Source organism: Bos mutus, chromosome X, assembly GCF_027580195.1.
Source record: "Bos mutus isolate GX-2022 chromosome X, NWIPB_WYAK_1.1, whole genome shotgun sequence".
Lineage (NCBI taxonomy): Eukaryota > Metazoa > Chordata > Mammalia > Artiodactyla > Bovidae > Bos > Bos mutus.
Genome location: NC_091646.1, coordinates 115,656,692 through 115,672,693, shown reverse-complemented (window position 1 = coordinate 115,672,693; position 16,002 = coordinate 115,656,692). Strand labels below are relative to the sequence as shown.

The following is a 16,002-nucleotide window of genomic DNA, read 5'->3' as shown; positions in this document are numbered from 1 at the left end:
AGGGCAGCAAGCAGTGAACCCCCATGGCAGCAGTGTCTTTTGTGAGCATCTTATGTCTAGGTCTGTACCATTAACAGAAATTTTTTGGGGTAATAAGGAAGAAAATATGCAGCAGGCCAGAGAGGAGGAAGAAAGACGAAAAGAAGCCACTGCACACTTCCAAATCACTTTGAATGAAATCCAGGCCCAGCTGGAGCAACATGACATGCACAACGCCAAGCTCCGCCAGGAGAACATCGAGCTGGGCGAGAAGCTGAAGAAGCTCATTGAGCAGTACGCGCTGCGGGAGGAGGTAGGGGCGACCAGGTGTTTAGGCGACGCTAGCGGGGACTGTCCCCTGTCATGATGAACCAGAACCATTCACTGAAGCACTCATTCTGGGGTGTTTTAGAACCTTTATGTATGTGTAGTGGAATCCTTTCCTCGCAGGATTCTTAGGGATGGCCCAGAAGTCACTAGATTTGGGTCTGTGAAGCAATTTCTTGGAGACGGTGTTAAGCACAACTTGTCTTCCATGTGATTCTGGAAGATTATGACTTGGGCATAGATTCCGCCCACCCCCCCTTATCTAGACTAAAAATGAGTAAATACCTGGCCCCCAAATATGCTGTATTTTAGACATCTGTAATAATCTATAAGGTCTACACTACCATTGCATCCTGGAGAAGGAAATGGCAACCCACTCCAGTTTTCTTGCCTGGAGAATCCCCATGGACAGCGGAGCTGGCGGGCCACAGTCCATGGGGTCACAAAGAGTCGGACATGACTAAGTGACTAAGCACCATTGCATTATACCTGTGTTTCAATTTTTTTTTAATGGGGGTTTTATACCATTTGGGGGAGGAAAAAAAGAACCTGTTTCTAAACCTTTTTACACCTAGTTGAAGTAAAAAATTTACTGGAAGAATCTCTGGCTGCTTATCTTGGTCGCTGGCCTCCAAACTAAGACTTGTACAAGCTAGTTGGGAAGTCTGGGTATGGTGTCTAGATTAAATGCAAATAGATGATCATGTGCTTTTTAAAATTCCTCCCTTTTAGAGGTCAAATGGGTAGGAATAAAGGGTTAGGTTTTTTAAATGAAAGATACCCTGCCTTTTAAGTTAGTAAAACATTGTTCTCTTATGTGTGTTGTATCACTTACACAGATAGATTAAAAGACCTGATTTTAAAAACAGATTGTGGCATCTCTTTGGGTTATTTTATCCAATTTTCAAGGCAAATTTTAGATTCTATTAATTTAGAGTTTTACATATGGCCCTTCAAAAACTTAGTTTTTAAAAAGGTTTTCTATCACTTTCGATGCTTTTTGCTTACCTTTTTTATTCTTATCATTATGGAAAATTACAAAGAAGAGTAGAGACTGTATCACCTGGTGTTAGCAGATGAAACTATAGTTTCAGCTATATTCCCATCACTTCCTCCTGGGTTATTATGAAGCAAATCCAAGGTATCAGTCCATTCATGTATATTTGAGGGTGGACCTCATCAAGATGAGGGATTTGTTTTTAGGTGTGACTAGCATACTATACTGCTGCTGCTGCTGCTAAGTCGCTTCAGTTGTGTCCGACTCTGTGTGACTCCATAGATGGCAGCCCACCAGGCTCCCCCGTCCCTGGGATTCTCCAGGCAAGAACACTGGAGTGGGTTGCCATTTCCTTCTCCAGTGCATGAAAGTGAAAAGTTAAAGTGAAATCGCTCAGTCGTGTCCGACTCTTAGTGACCCCATGGACTGCAGCCTACCAGGGTCCTCCATCCATGGGATTTTCCAGGCAAGAATACTGGAGTGGGGTGCCATTGCCTTCTCCAGCATACTATATTCACACCTAAAAAATTAAGAGTATTTATATAATATTAAAATCTAGTCATCATTTAAATTTTTTTGGTTGTCTCCATCCTTTTTTAAAAAAAGAGAAGCTATTTGAATCAAGATCCAAATAAAACCCGTCTGTTTTACGGTTGATGTGTCTCAAATCTCTAAAGATTTCCTTTTCTTTTTTTAAGTTCTTAGTGTGTTTATTTAAGAAACATTTTTTGTCCTAGAGAATAAACTTTCTATAGGATTATAAAGCTCTCACTTTTCTTAAAATTATTCTTTTAGTTTTGTTGTTTAATATGACAATGATATAGAAAATCTGCAAGCTATGTATATTTAAATCACATTACTGTGAGCCTTATTCAAGTATTATTGAATGTTCTTTCCTTGGTCAGAGAGAGATGTTCTGATGACTTTATCATACATAAATAACCACTAAATACTTTCACCTGGAAATAATAATGACCTTTTGCCAAATGTATCTGGTAAGTGGCAGGTACCAAGCACCTTACACAGTACCACCATTGCACTGGCATTTACAACTTTGCATTGTTCGTATGGCTCCCCCCAGAGAGGGGAGAATTTGATTGGTGCCATTCCTCCTGTAACAGCATTCTGCCTCCAACTGAGAAATCAGGAAATTTTAATGGGGAGAAAAAACTATCCAGGAATTATGTGTATGATGGATGAGTTTAACAGTTTGATCTCCTTAGCCATCTTTTTCTGGATACAGTTTGAGCTTCATTTTCACCTTAGGGCTGAAATAGGAGGTACAGGGCAGCTACTGAGGCGCCGATGGGCCATCTCCAGAGGGAGGCGTGTTGAGCACAGGCTGCTGCCAGCACAGCTCTCAGACAGGCTCCCACTGGTGTTAGCCCTGGCAGGAAGAGCAGCCTCACGAGTGAGGTCTTGTAACTTGTCTCATGTGTCCTTGTCATTCTGTCCCTCTTCTCATGAAGTGACGGAAGAAATTGTCCTTTCCCCATAGCACATTGATAAAGTATTCAAGCATAAGGAACTGCAGCAACAACTTGTGGACGCCAAACTGCAGCAGACGACACAGCTGATAAAAGAAGCTGATGAGAAACATCAGAGAGAGCGAGAGTTTGTAAGTGCTTTTTCTTAAAAAAAGAAATGATGGCCAAAATTGTGACCAAAGCCATTCTGCGTTTCAGGTAGCACTAGGTGCTAATTTTTTTGTTCTAGATTATAAAGGGCACGTGTGTTAGAAAGCATTAGCCTTTTCTTTCTATTCAACTTTACATACAGAAGATACACTGGAGGAATTAGACCAACTTAGTACAAAGACCTGTATTCATTGTACTTGTCTGTGTTTGGAATATTTATTTCACTTTTTAGATAATGCCTACCAAGTTTAAGGATTATACCAGTATTTAGCACATTATATTCGAGAATTCATTTTAATAGCAAGTTTTACAAACATGGATGTCCTATTGATACATACTGTTAGATTTTGTTTCCAAACAGGTAACTTGAAACTAGGGAAGTTGTTTATTCTAGTATACTTTTCTGATAAAAATTTAACAGAATTCTCTACACCCTAATCACTCAGCATTATTCCCAGAATATGTACTCAGATTATGTTGTCTGTCAATAATTGTGAGTACAGTGGAATCTCATTGGGTATATATACTTAATACATGCAAATTCAACTTTACCTGCTTAACCAAAAAATAAAGTCAGAAGAAGTGGTTACAGTAATGAAAAGTGTCCCATGCAGCTTTCACTCAAGTCCCTTAGGCCCCAAGGTGAGCCAAATATGAAGACTCGGATCCCAGTGGGGCCTCATGATGAGAACGTGTCATGCTGAGTGCAAGTCTAGGGTTAAGAGAGATGTATTTTTTGCACAGCGTCTACTTTCACATGAACTGACAGTGCCATCCTCTGCATAATTGAAGAGACAGTTGTCGTTTCCCCAGTTGGAGTAGAAATGTCATACATGCACACATGATGCGTGTATTTCTGGTTATTTTTAAAGACTTTTCAAGACTAATGGACTAAGTGTGACATTTTACTTCAGGAACTGAATTTTACAGCTGCCTACTACATTGTAATTTCATGATATAATTTTCTTAAACTCAAGTATATAAATTAAAGCTTCCATTCTATTAGTCTCCCCCACTTGAAAAAAAAAAAAGTGATCAGAAACCAGTTCTCTGATTTCATTGTTTTTGCTCCCTACCCTCTCACTCTGCCTCATCTTGCCTCTCGTGGAGCAGAAGGGCTTTCTAATTTTTCTTTTTTCCGTACTGTGTGGCATGTGGGATCTTAGTTCCCTGACCAGGGATCAAACCTGCCAGGGAAGTTCCAGGGAGACTTTCTGAATGACCCAGATAATGTCAAGATTCCCACCCATATTTTCTGCTAGACATATTTTCTGTTAGACTTCTAATTGTTTTCATCTAAAAAAATACAATTTAACCCTGAGTTTTATAAACTTGTTATTAGGCCTCACAGGTACTTTCTCTAAGGAATAAAAGTGTATTCCTACATTTGTGAATGTTAACAGTGGAACAAATCAAAGATACAGGTATTTAGCAATTGATGTGACAGATTATTTGATTCATAGATGTAGTAATATCAACTTTTTCATGATCTAACATCTCATGGTTCTTGCTAAAAAAGCCCAACTATCTGGATATTGGGCCTTGTAGTCATCTTTTAATTACTATTAGTATTTTGCCAGAATATTTCTGTTTTCTAGTTATTAAAAGAAGCAACGGAATCAAGACACAAATATGAACAAATGAAACAACAAGAAATACAACTAAAACAGCAGGTAACTTGACAGCGGGGGTGGTAGAATTTGTAAGGGGAAAAAAAAAAAATCTATGGTTCGTTTGACATGTACCTTGAATCTCGTCTCAGATGCTTTTGCTTGTTCCCAGCAGACCTGAGAGTAGACCACACGTCCCTCTTGGAGTTTTCCTCTTCATTTAGGGTGACCCCCTCCACCTGACCTGCCTAGGACCTTCCTGGTTTAAAGTCCTGAGTCCCAGGAACCAGGCAGATGGGACAGTTGGCCCCACTGTCTGCAGGGCCCTAACTGTAGCCACCATGCTGTGTGAGATCTCTGGTACTGACCCCCTTTCTCCTCACCCTCTGCCTCTGACAACCACTGTTCTATTCTGTTTCTTTGTGTTTCACTTTTTAAGATTGTACATGTGAGTGAGATCATACAGTATCTAGTATTTGTCTGTCTGTGTCTCACTTATTTCACTTAGCATAATGCCCTCAAAGTCCATCTGTGTGGTCACACATTGTAAGATTTTCTTCTTATGGCTGCACAATATTCCATTGTGTATGTATACCACATATTTTTTAAAAATTTCTTTTTGACTGTGCCACATGGCATGCAGGATCTTAGTTCCTCAGCCAAGGTTCCAATCCATGCCCCCTGCAGTGGAAGCACAAAGTCTCAACTAAACTACCAGGGAAGTCCGTATACCACATCCTCTTTATACATTTATCTGTTGATGGACACTTAGGTTTCTTTCATACCTTGGCAATTGTGAATAACGCAGATTAGGAACACCAGAGTGCAGATACCTGAGATCCTATTTTCATTTCTTTTGGATACATACCTAGAAGCAGAATTTCTGAATAACGTGATAGTTCTGTTTTGAAGTTTTTGAGGAGCCTTTTTACTGTTTTCTGTAGTGGCTGCACCAATTTAATCCACCAGCGGTGCACAAGAGTTCTTTTTTCTCTACACTCTCACCCGCACTTGTTATCTCTTGTCTTTTTTGTTTTAGCCAATCTGACAGGTGGTTTTGATTTGTATTTCCCTGATAACTTGTGACAATTGAACATCTTTTCATGTACTTGCTGGCCATTTTTATGTCTTTGGGAAAATGTCTATTCAAATCCTCTGCTGGTTTTTTAATTAGATTTTTACAAATTTTAATTAATTTTGCTATTGAATTGTATGAGTGTCTTATATATTTTGGATATTAATCCTTTATCAGATACATATGGTTTGCAGATATTGTCTCCCATTCTGTGTGTTGCCTTTCCACTCTGGATTGTTTTTTGTGTAGAAGCTTTTTAGTTCAGTGTAGTCCCATGTGTTGATTTTTGCTTTTGTTGCTCTTGCTTTTGATGTCTTATCCAAAAATTCATTGCCAAAACCGCTGTCAAGGAGCTTTTTACCTATGTTTTCTTCTAGGAGTTTACAGTTTAAGATCTTTTTAAGTTCTTAACCTATTTCAAGTTAATTTTTGTGAATGGTATGAGATAACAGCCTAGTTTCATTCTTCTGCATATGGTTATCCAATTTTCCCAATACCTTTTATTGAAGATACTGTCCTTTTCCCATTGAGTATTCTTGATTCCCTTGTCAAATATTATTAACTGTATTTGTGAGGGTTTATTTTGGGGCTCTCAATTTTTTTCTTTTTTGTGGTTCCATACAAATTCTAGGATTATTTTTTCTATTTCTTTGGAAAATGCCATTGGAATCTTGATAGGGCTTTAACTAGTATAGACATTTTTTAATGATACTGACTCTTCTGATCCATGAACACAGAGTATCTTTCCACTTATTTTTGTCTTGACTTTCTTTTTTCTTTTTCAGATGTTTTGTCAGTGTATAGAAACAACTTATTTCTGTGTATTGATTTTGTGTTCTGAAACCTTACTGAATTTATTCTACCAGTTTTTTGGTGGGGTCTTCAGGATTTTCTGTATATGAGATCATGTCATCAGCAAAGAGTTTTGCATCTTCCTTTCTGATCTGTATGCTGTTTATTTTTTGTCTAATTGCACAGGCTAGGAATTTCACTATTGTGTTGAACAGAAGTGGTGATAGTGGGCATCTTTGTCTTATTCCTGATTTTAGAGGGAAAGCTTTCAACCTTTCACTGACTCTTGGGTATGATGTTAGCTAAGGGTATGTCATATATGACCTTTATTATCTTATGTTCCCTCCTTGTACCTAGTTTGTTGAAATTTTTTCTTTTCTTTTTCCGTACCACACAGCTTGTGGAATCTTAGTTCCCTGACCAGGAATTGCATCAGTACCCGCAGCAATGAAAGCACAGGGGCCTAACCACTGGACTGCCAGGGAATTTCCCATTGAGCTTTTTTTATTGAGCATTTTTATCATGAATGGTGTTGAGTTTTACCAAATGCATTTCCTGCATCTGTTGAGATGATCATATGATTTGTCTTTCATTCTATTCTGTTAATGTGATATATTTATTGATTTGCCTATTTGAACCATCCTTGTAGTTTTCTTATCTGGCCTGTACTGTCTTTTGGTACCAGGGCAATGCTGACCTCGTAGAATGAGTTTGGGAGTATTCCCTTCTCTTTACTTTTTGAGACGAGTTTGATAAGAATTGGTATTAGTTCTTTCAGTGTTCGGTAGAATTTACCCATGAAGCTGTCTGGGCTTTTAGGCTTTGCTTTGTTGCCTCCCCACTTTTTAATCCAGACCCCTTAGGATTGTTCTAATGCAGTCTTTCTCTGTGTGTGCCTTGTGTGGAAGAAGGTAACAGATGCTTCATCCCTACTCAAAAAAGAGGTGCAGGAAGGAATTCCCATGTCTTTACAGACAGGTGAAATTAGGTATTTGTAGCAATAATTCATCCTTTCTCAGAAAAGGTTGGCTAGATGATGAAAAATGTATTACTCATTTTGAAAGTTTATCATGTAACAAGTTTCTTTAACGTATGAACTCTAGATTCGTTCTAAAACGCAGACTGGCCTGAATCTTTATGAACACATCTTTCTTTTCTTTTAAATTGTTTGTTTATTTATGGATGCACTGGGTCTGCATTGCTGCACTCAGGCTTTCCCTAGTTGCGGCGAGCAGGGGCTACTCTTCATTGCGGATTCTCTTGTTGTGGAGTACAGGCTCTAGGTCCCTGGGCCCAGTCGCCCCATGGCATGTTCCTGGAGCAGGGATCGATCCCCTGACCCTTGTGTTAGCAGGATTCTTGACCACTGGACTACTATGGAAGCCCTGAACACATCTTTTGAGTGCTCTTGGTCTTTGAGCATGTTTTACTATGTGGTGACACTCATTTCCTGAAAAGCTAGCCTAACTTAAAGTGACAGTTGGAGAAGTCTTTTGAACTTTCCACCATAAATTATTGTGCTACAGTGCTTCTAGGAAATTTGAACCCCTTATTAGCCCTATAAAGTCAGTTGTCCATGTAAACGGAGAAGAGAATCGATGTGGAAAACATATAAAAAGTCTATATATGGCTTCAGAAGATGGACTTTAACGCAAGGCCCCAGAGGGCCCTTCTACCGAGTTCACAGCAGCTCAAGTTCTGTTGTACTCTTAGGAGTGCAGCTTCTCTTGTCTGTGATGGCTATTGTCCTGAGTCATGTTATTTGATCATTACTGTTTCCTTTGCTGCCACCTCCTTTTCTGCTCCCACATGTGCGGTTCTTCCCAAGAGTCAATCTTGTCCTCTGTTCTTGTTTGCCATGTCCGTTTCCAGGCTTTGTTGATGAACTCTTCATCTTATTGGTGTGTTTTGACCACCGTTTTGTAATCTAGGCTCCTACGTCCAAGATGGTAGTTGTCACATATTGATTACCCAGAGGGGGGCAGCACTGAACTCTGATGGGACAGTCCACCCAGATGTTCCGTATTGATAAAAACAGACCATTCTAAGAATCTCCCTCAAGTGCCAGGACTGCTCTGTCCACCCGCCTGAGCCTCATCGCCGTTCCCGACCCCAGGCCAGCAGCCCAGAGACTCTCTCACCGTGCGCCCCTCTATGAGCTGCTCTGTGCAGAAATCCTCTGTGCTCTTCTCTTGGCCCTGAAATTTCTATTCATCCTGGCCCCTGGCCTCACCCTTCCACGGGCACGCTTTGGCTGTCTTATCATCACCTCCTCTGGCCTGATGCCACTGGTAGCTTCGCCTTAGGTCTGCATCTCCTCAGCCAGCAGAGCTGGCCTCTGTCTTGCTACCAGCCTCCCCGCTCTGTGCCGGCACATCGCCCCTCCCCTCCCTGGTCACGGCTTCTCTCTGCTGCTATGAACACAGCACTGCTGAAGGTGGAAAGGCGTCGCTGATACTGCTTCTTGGCCTCTGGTGGTCTTTTATTCTTTTCTGCTTTCTTTGTATGTACTGTGTGATCTTGAGCAAAGCACTTTATTCCTCTGGGCCTGTTTACTCATCCTAAACTAATGCAGTTACATTAGGTGGACTCTTAGGGTTCCTTCCTTGTCTGAAATGAAAAAATTCAGCCTGCCCTTGAGACCTAGCTCTGGCTTCAGCCACAAGCAGCAATTTTTTTCTGACCCTTCCCGTGCCTTCTCCAGCCCTGGCTTCTGTGAATTCCTATCCTGTGGGAGGAAAAAGTGACTCGTGTTCCACATTTTGCTTGCCTTGTCAGTTGGTGTTATTTTCCCAGCTAGAATAAAAATTCCTTCAGGGTGGGAGTTAAAAGAAATATTGATGTTTATACCTCTTTTATCTTTTTTCCTCTTAACTATACTCCCACTGAATTCTTTCTCTCCCAACCAAACCAGTTCTTTGGTTTCTGTTTCATTATCTTGCCTGCGTTAAAAAAGAGATATCTCTGATATCAAGCTAAGAACTATGCAGGTGGTATTCCAAAAGAATGATCTTTTTTCAAGGATCAGTTTTTCAAATATAAGGAAAGGAGGTATTTCATAAAGGATTTGTTATATGAAATTTAAAAGCTATTCCACCTCCTTCAGTTTTTATTATAATTGGTGGAATGGAGCTAATATTTGTATATTTTAAACACTTAAATATAAAGATGGTGAGATCAACATAACCGCCTAAGTTTTAGTGCATTTCAGTAGGTTCTTAGAACTGCAGCCATTGATGTCTGGGATTGAGGATTGGGTGTGCATCTATTCTTATTTCTGTCACTTAGAACAGGTAACTAATGTTTAACCATGTTATGTTCTTTTTGAAAGTCTGAGATTTTAAATCATTTACCTAGACATCTAAATTATTCATACTTGTTTTCTGTAGCTTTCTCTTTATATGGATAAGTTTGAAGAATTCCAGACTACCATGGCAAAAAGCAATGAACTGTTTACAACCTTCCGGCAGGAAATGGAAAAGGTATTTTCCTATTTTAAGTGGAGTATTTGCCTAAAAGGGACTTTATATAAGAAGCCGTTTTAAGCATGTTCGTGGCCTGGGTGCATTCCTGTTTTTATGGTGCTCTCTTCCTCTCTTCTGATCCTCCGGTGGCGGCGTATCCTGTCACTGTGCCCCCAGGAGTACCACATGTAGCTAGTGCCCTCTAGGCCACCAAAGTTAACTCCTCTATTAAATACCATTTGTTGTTAGCAATAAAGTGGTTTATTTTTTGTTTGTTGTATCTGTTGTATTGGCTTCAGGTGATACCCCCCAACCCTCCTCCAATCCTTTTCACAAAGCATGGTGTCCTTGAAGAGTAAAGTATTTAATGACAAGCCAAGCTCAGAATGCTAGCTACGTATTTTGGTTGGTTGATAATCATTGGTATTTCTACCTTTTTAGGTTTCTTTTTTTCTTTTATACTCCCACTAAATTCTTTCTCCCTCCACCAGAGTGATTTTTTGGGCTCTGGTTCTTTTTCCTGCCTACAATAAGGAGAGCTGTATCCTGGATATTAAACTAAGACCCAGTGTCTATACCTGTGCCCATGCGTCCATCCTTACACCGGGGGCTTTTAGGGGTGGAAGCATAGGGGGAGATGCTTCCCCCTGCCACCACCAGGGGGAGATGGTGGTGGCAGGACCATGGCCCTGGGCTAAAGGTCCACAGTGTGACTGGAGGCGAGTTCTGTGCCCTTTCTCTGCCTTCCTCCTTACAAATATCAGAAATGCTTGCCCTTCATAAAGTGGCGTATTTCAGGCAGTGCTTGGCGGGGGCAAGGGCTCTGGTGACCCCCTTCAGGTATCAGGGGAACCCAGAGACTGTGGCCAGAGGCATGGCAACAGTGGGGGGGGCGGGGCGGGCGGGTGGTTGTCCTTGTGCCAGCTCGTTGGCGCCAGAGTGAAATCTCGTCCTTAATTTCTGAAAACTGGGCTTTGGCGGTGTTGGTTAAGAACATTCCTCTGATTTTTGGATCCATTTTATTTTTTAGCAAAACCTGAAGCAGTGGGTCGTCATCGTATTAGGGAAGCTGGTTAATGACTTTTCCCTGGTCCCCGGTCCCCTCTGCTGCTTCTGGTTCCCAGATGGCTGCAGCCTCTGAGGTTGGGGTGGAGGCGAGCTCTCCATCTTGGGGAGGAGGGGGAACCTCATTCCTTCCAAGAATCACATGAAGTTGTTAATGCACAGAAAATTCAGGAACAGATGTTTTTGGTACAACTTGGGAAGGAGGATGGTTGCTCTTGGCCCAAGCGAGCGCTGAGTGTGCTGGTGGGCAGCTTCCACCAGGTGTCGCTGCCTCTGAAAAATGAGGGGCTGAGATGTGTTTTTCTCATTGTATGAACCCCGCTTTGGCCACCACCACCCTGGGAGTTGGAGAGATGAGCTCTACCCACCCCCAACACTGCACCCAGCGGTACTCTGGGGTGGGCAGGGAGGACCGGTCAGGGTTTGGGGTTGGCTGTAGAGATAAGAAACGGCATTTTGAATTTAAATTTGCAATTGTGTCAATTCACAGATGACAAAGAAAATTAAAAAACTGGAAAAAGAAACAATCGTATGGCGGACCAAGTGGGAAAACAATAACAAAGCACTTCTGCAAATGGCTGAAGAGGTGAGGTGGCTTCCCGCGAGGAGGGTGTGATTAGTTCAGGTTAGGGAAGCACGCCACCTTGCCACACTGCTGTCACAGTTGAGGACTGGCCAGAGCTGGGCAGAGAGGGGTGGTGCTGAGTGCAGTCTGTCCCGTCAGGACTCAGGCTGTAGGGAGGACCCTGAGTGAGGTGTTGGGTTTCCTACCACCCAGCCTGCTACGATCCCCAGCTTGTAAGACCTGAGTTGCTGGGCTCCAGCAAGTTTGATTCACTTGGTGTGGGGGTCAGGGAATCTGCCTTTTCGCCAGGCACCCACCTGGCTGGATCAGGTTTCTCAGTGGGAGCACAGGCCACCAACTCGGGTGCCTGTCTCTACCTTAAGTCCTTACAAAAAAGCAGCATAGTACTTTCTGCCAGTCTTACAAAGCTGAGGTTTGCAAACACTAAATAACACACCCTGAATCTTGTTCTCATCTGAGGACTGGTAAAATGAGAGAAATATATATGGAAATGAGTTCTGTTTTTAAGCAAGCCCTTATTTTATCTGCTAGTCTTTGGTGGTGAATATCTTGAATTTCCTTATTAATTTATCAATACAGAATGTTATTAAAGGTAGACTGGTGTGTTTTTTTTACTTTGCTTCTTTTTAAGAAACATGACAGAGGGATTTTCATTTTGTCACATCAGAAGCATGTTAACTGGTGTCCATAGTTAAGTGTGCAGAACACAGCTAGCTGGATGTTAGGAAGTGTTTGAAGAAATTGAACATGTTCAGGTGACCCAACAAGTGGCTCAAAAGACTTAATTTGTTGTATCCAGTAATGTAATTCATATTCAGTTAGGTTAAATAAACCCTGCCTTTTCTCCTTTTTATAGAAAACTGTCCGAGATAAAGAGTACAAGGCCTTTCAAATAAAACTGGAACGGCTGGAGAAGCTGTGCCGGGCTCTGCAGACAGAGAGGAACGAGCTCAACGAGAAGGTGGAGGTGCTGAAGGAGCAGGTGTCCGGGAGGGCGGCAGGTGGAGGCCCAGCACCACCCGAGGCCCAGCCCTGCGCCACCTCGGCTCCTCCCGAGGAGTCCGGTGCCACCTGGCAGAGTGCCACCCGGGTTATCCCTGAGGCCGGGTCCCTGGGAGCCGGGCCCGGCATCGAGTCAGTTGACTGAGACCAAGTATGATCACTGTATTGAGAGTTCTATTTTGTGTATAACTTCCTCTGTTAGTAGTAACTTGGTTTTGTGGTGAAAATTTTCTTACTTTTTCTACCATATCTGTATTTTCTTAGAACTACTGGACTTAAGTGGTACAGGAGGCTGCTTGGCAGGTTTGAATAGTTTTACTCTAACATTTTCCTCAGCCATGTTGCACATCTGCCTCATCCCCCTTCATCAGAATGCATGTGCTCATTGCCTTTTTCCCCTCTCCCTTGCTCCTTGCACAGAATTTTGTCTGAATTAAAATTTCATTCACCAGGGCTGACCATTACAAGGGAACTTTGTTCTGATAATGGTTCCTTCTTTTTTCCTTCTTCTTTTGGCTGTGCTTTGTGGCCTGTGGGATCTTAGTTCCCCAACCAGGGATTGAACTCGTACTCTCGGCAATGAAGGCACCGTGTCCTAACCACTGGACCGCCAGTGAACTCCCTGATAATGGTTCCTTGATGTGAAAACAATATTCATTTAAATATCTACCCCTGCCAAGAATATAACTCAAAAAAAAAACAAAAGGAAAATCAAGATGATTCAGTTCAGTCACTCAGTCGCGTCTGACTCTTTGCAACCCCATGGACTGTATGTAGCACGCAAGGCCTCCCTGTCCATCTAAATGCCAATAAAACTGAAGGCTTGGGTCAGAAACAAGCACAGCATATTTGATTCAAATTAGCTTTTTGATATATCACTTGACAAATTGAGATGTCCACAAGCCTAGAACTTCTGTTTTGGCAGAATATTGTACATAGAGGTATAATTTAAACAAAGTAGTATATATAGGCAAATTATTGGAGAAACAGGCTTACTGTTTATGTGACTAAAAAATAGTCCCATCACCGTTTTCAGGTTAGAAGCGCCTGGTTGGACCACCTGAAAGCCTACAGGGTGGGCAGCCTGGTGGTTTGCTTTTCAGTTGGGATTTTGGGTGCACATCCTCCACTTCCCATGGAGAATTGCCACTAACAGTCCTTTGTCAGTTTAAGACAATGAGGGTAAACCATTGTGTAGCTTTACTTAAGCAGAAGTCCCTCCACTACTTTCTGGCTACTTGAAAGTTGGTGCCCAACTATTCTGAGTCCAACTAGCACAGTTCTCCAGGGTTTTTAAAAGGGAATTTTAATTATGAACATGCTAGCTGAAACTGATTTTATTTCATGTCTAAAACAGACTGGAACCAGCGTTTTTAATTTAAAGGAAATGTGGCAGAGAGCTAAGTAGCCAGGATCTATTTATTACTTACGCTTTTCAGTCTGTTTCTCACCCTTTTCGTAGTTTTTATTCTTTTTTATGGAAAAACAAAACAGTATTATCAAGGTGTCTACACTTGGAATGGGGGACTTCGGAAATGTAGCACATCACTTTTGGATTTGCTCTTTCATAACTTTCCTTTGTTCTTCACAATGTCAAATGTGGTCGAGTTTATACACATCATTAACCAGGCTGCACTGACAAGATTTGACTTTGTCCCTGGTATAATTTGCATTGAAATACTTTATGAAATAAAAAGGTTCTACTAGAACTGATGTTAGCACATTCCACTGAGCAAAACTATCAAACTGACACTTCTTGAATTGCTTACTGGACTGAACAAACTCTTCTGTCCAGTTAGAAGGGTTTTTCTCTTTGTTAAAGTTTTATTTGTCCTGTCACATTCGTGGTCTAAACTGGGTTGAAAGAATTGAAAATTGTCGGCAACAGCGCCTGGAGTGGAGGATTACGTCTAAGCTTCCACCATTGGTCATGTTAATCAAAGGGCCAGGCAGTGGAGGAAAAGAAACCCACTGTTATCTAATTACTGTCAAAATGAGTCGGAAGCAAAAACAAACATCCTTCTCCAACAGCCTTTTATAAACACCACCTTTGGCTACTAAATGAAATATTGGACTCATTTCCCTGAGAGGAAATGGAGGTATATACCAGAACTCTACTCTACTGTAAAATTAGTACTAATGGTCCCATCTCACAAGCGCTCTGCTGGATGTACAGCTCTTACTGTCCTAAGCCATCTGTGTAGCCGCCGCGTTTCTTTGTGGTGCTTGTCCTGTGTGGAAGAGCGTAAAGCTCGGACCTGTTGCATATTTTCAAGGGCTTTATAAAGCGATGTGATTAACAGTACTTGGCCTGCTGCTTTTGGCTTGCTATGTATTTTTAGCTAGATGCTCTCATGGTGTTTAAAGGACATGGATTCTGTCTGGGTGCATTTGGTATCCTTTCAGAATCTTTCCTCTCATTACCCTGTGAATAAATACGAATGGGACCCTCTGAGGAGGACACGCTCCTAGGGCAATCACCTCGCCAGCCCAGCATTGTGGCTTTGTAGCACGCTCCATTTCTACCACATTCTAGAACACAGATGCTACTAAGGCTGGCCCAGGAAAGATCAAATGTCAAATTTGCTTCAACTGCATTTGTTGCACCATCATGGAGTCTTGATGTGTATTATTTATAGTGGCAGGAGACTCCAAGGAATAGAGAAAACTTGGGTCTTGGATAATGGACCATTTCATCCTCAGACTTGTAGGAGTACATTTCTTGGTCTCGAGACCAGTATTTTTTAGTTACGTATGCAACTGCCTTTATTACACCTGGTTATCAATTCAATTCTCAGGTGTTGCAGAAAAATCTACCTCTTTCAGACTGTAGATGGAAATAACTGTGAAAAAATGATGCAGATATCTTCTAGTTTGTGCTAAACACACTGCTTTATTTTTACAGCCCACGTCTTTCATGAGGATACGAATTGTTTAAGAGGCAGTCTTGTTTTGCTTTTCAAAGACATTTTGTAGAGATTTTTCACTAATGTGAATCTGATTTTATCTACTCAATTCTGTATAGATTAAGTAAATATGTATGATAAATTTAACAGCTTCTGTGTATTTTGTTGCCTGTGTGACCTTAATGTCTATCAAATCCAAAGACAGTTGTAGATACTGTCCTTGTGCCTTAAAAGGTAGTTTCATTATTGTATGACTTAAGAAAAAAGGGCTGGTACCCCAGCCACTCTGGCTGGGGACAGAAAACAAGTTTTATGTAGCCAGACATGTTAGGACTTTTTTTTAACCTCTAAAACAGAGGACTAGGAAAATCTGCACTGTAGCTGTCGTCAAAGCTTTAAAAATCCAGAAGGACTATAGATTTCTTCAGTTTGGCCAACTCTTAGCACATTCCAAGGTGCTACTTATCTGACTAGCAGAGTGTATGTACACAGAGGCACATAGGAAAGACCTTAGTTGATGGTGAGCAAAAGTATTTAACCACACACACACACAAAAATGAAA

At 41.5% G+C, this 16,002-nt stretch overlaps 1 protein-coding gene across 1 annotated transcript in view; it reads left to right on the top strand.

Annotated features, from left to right (window-relative positions):
* TXLNG (taxilin gamma) overlaps positions 1 to 15,587 on the top strand; it is a 43,814-nt gene extending 28,227 nt beyond the window's left edge. The window contains exons 5-10 of the mRNA XM_005909943.3: positions 98 to 292; positions 2,802 to 2,921; positions 4,539 to 4,613; positions 9,807 to 9,899; positions 11,437 to 11,532; positions 12,389 to 15,587. Coding sequence (XP_005910005.2) covers positions 98 to 292; positions 2,802 to 2,921; positions 4,539 to 4,613; positions 9,807 to 9,899; positions 11,437 to 11,532; positions 12,389 to 12,679 — 870 coding nt within the window. The 3' untranslated portion in view covers positions 12,680 to 15,587. The remainder of the gene's footprint in view (positions 1 to 97; positions 293 to 2,801; positions 2,922 to 4,538; positions 4,614 to 9,806; positions 9,900 to 11,436; positions 11,533 to 12,388) is intronic.
* Positions 15,588 to 16,002: the final 415 nt, after the last annotated feature.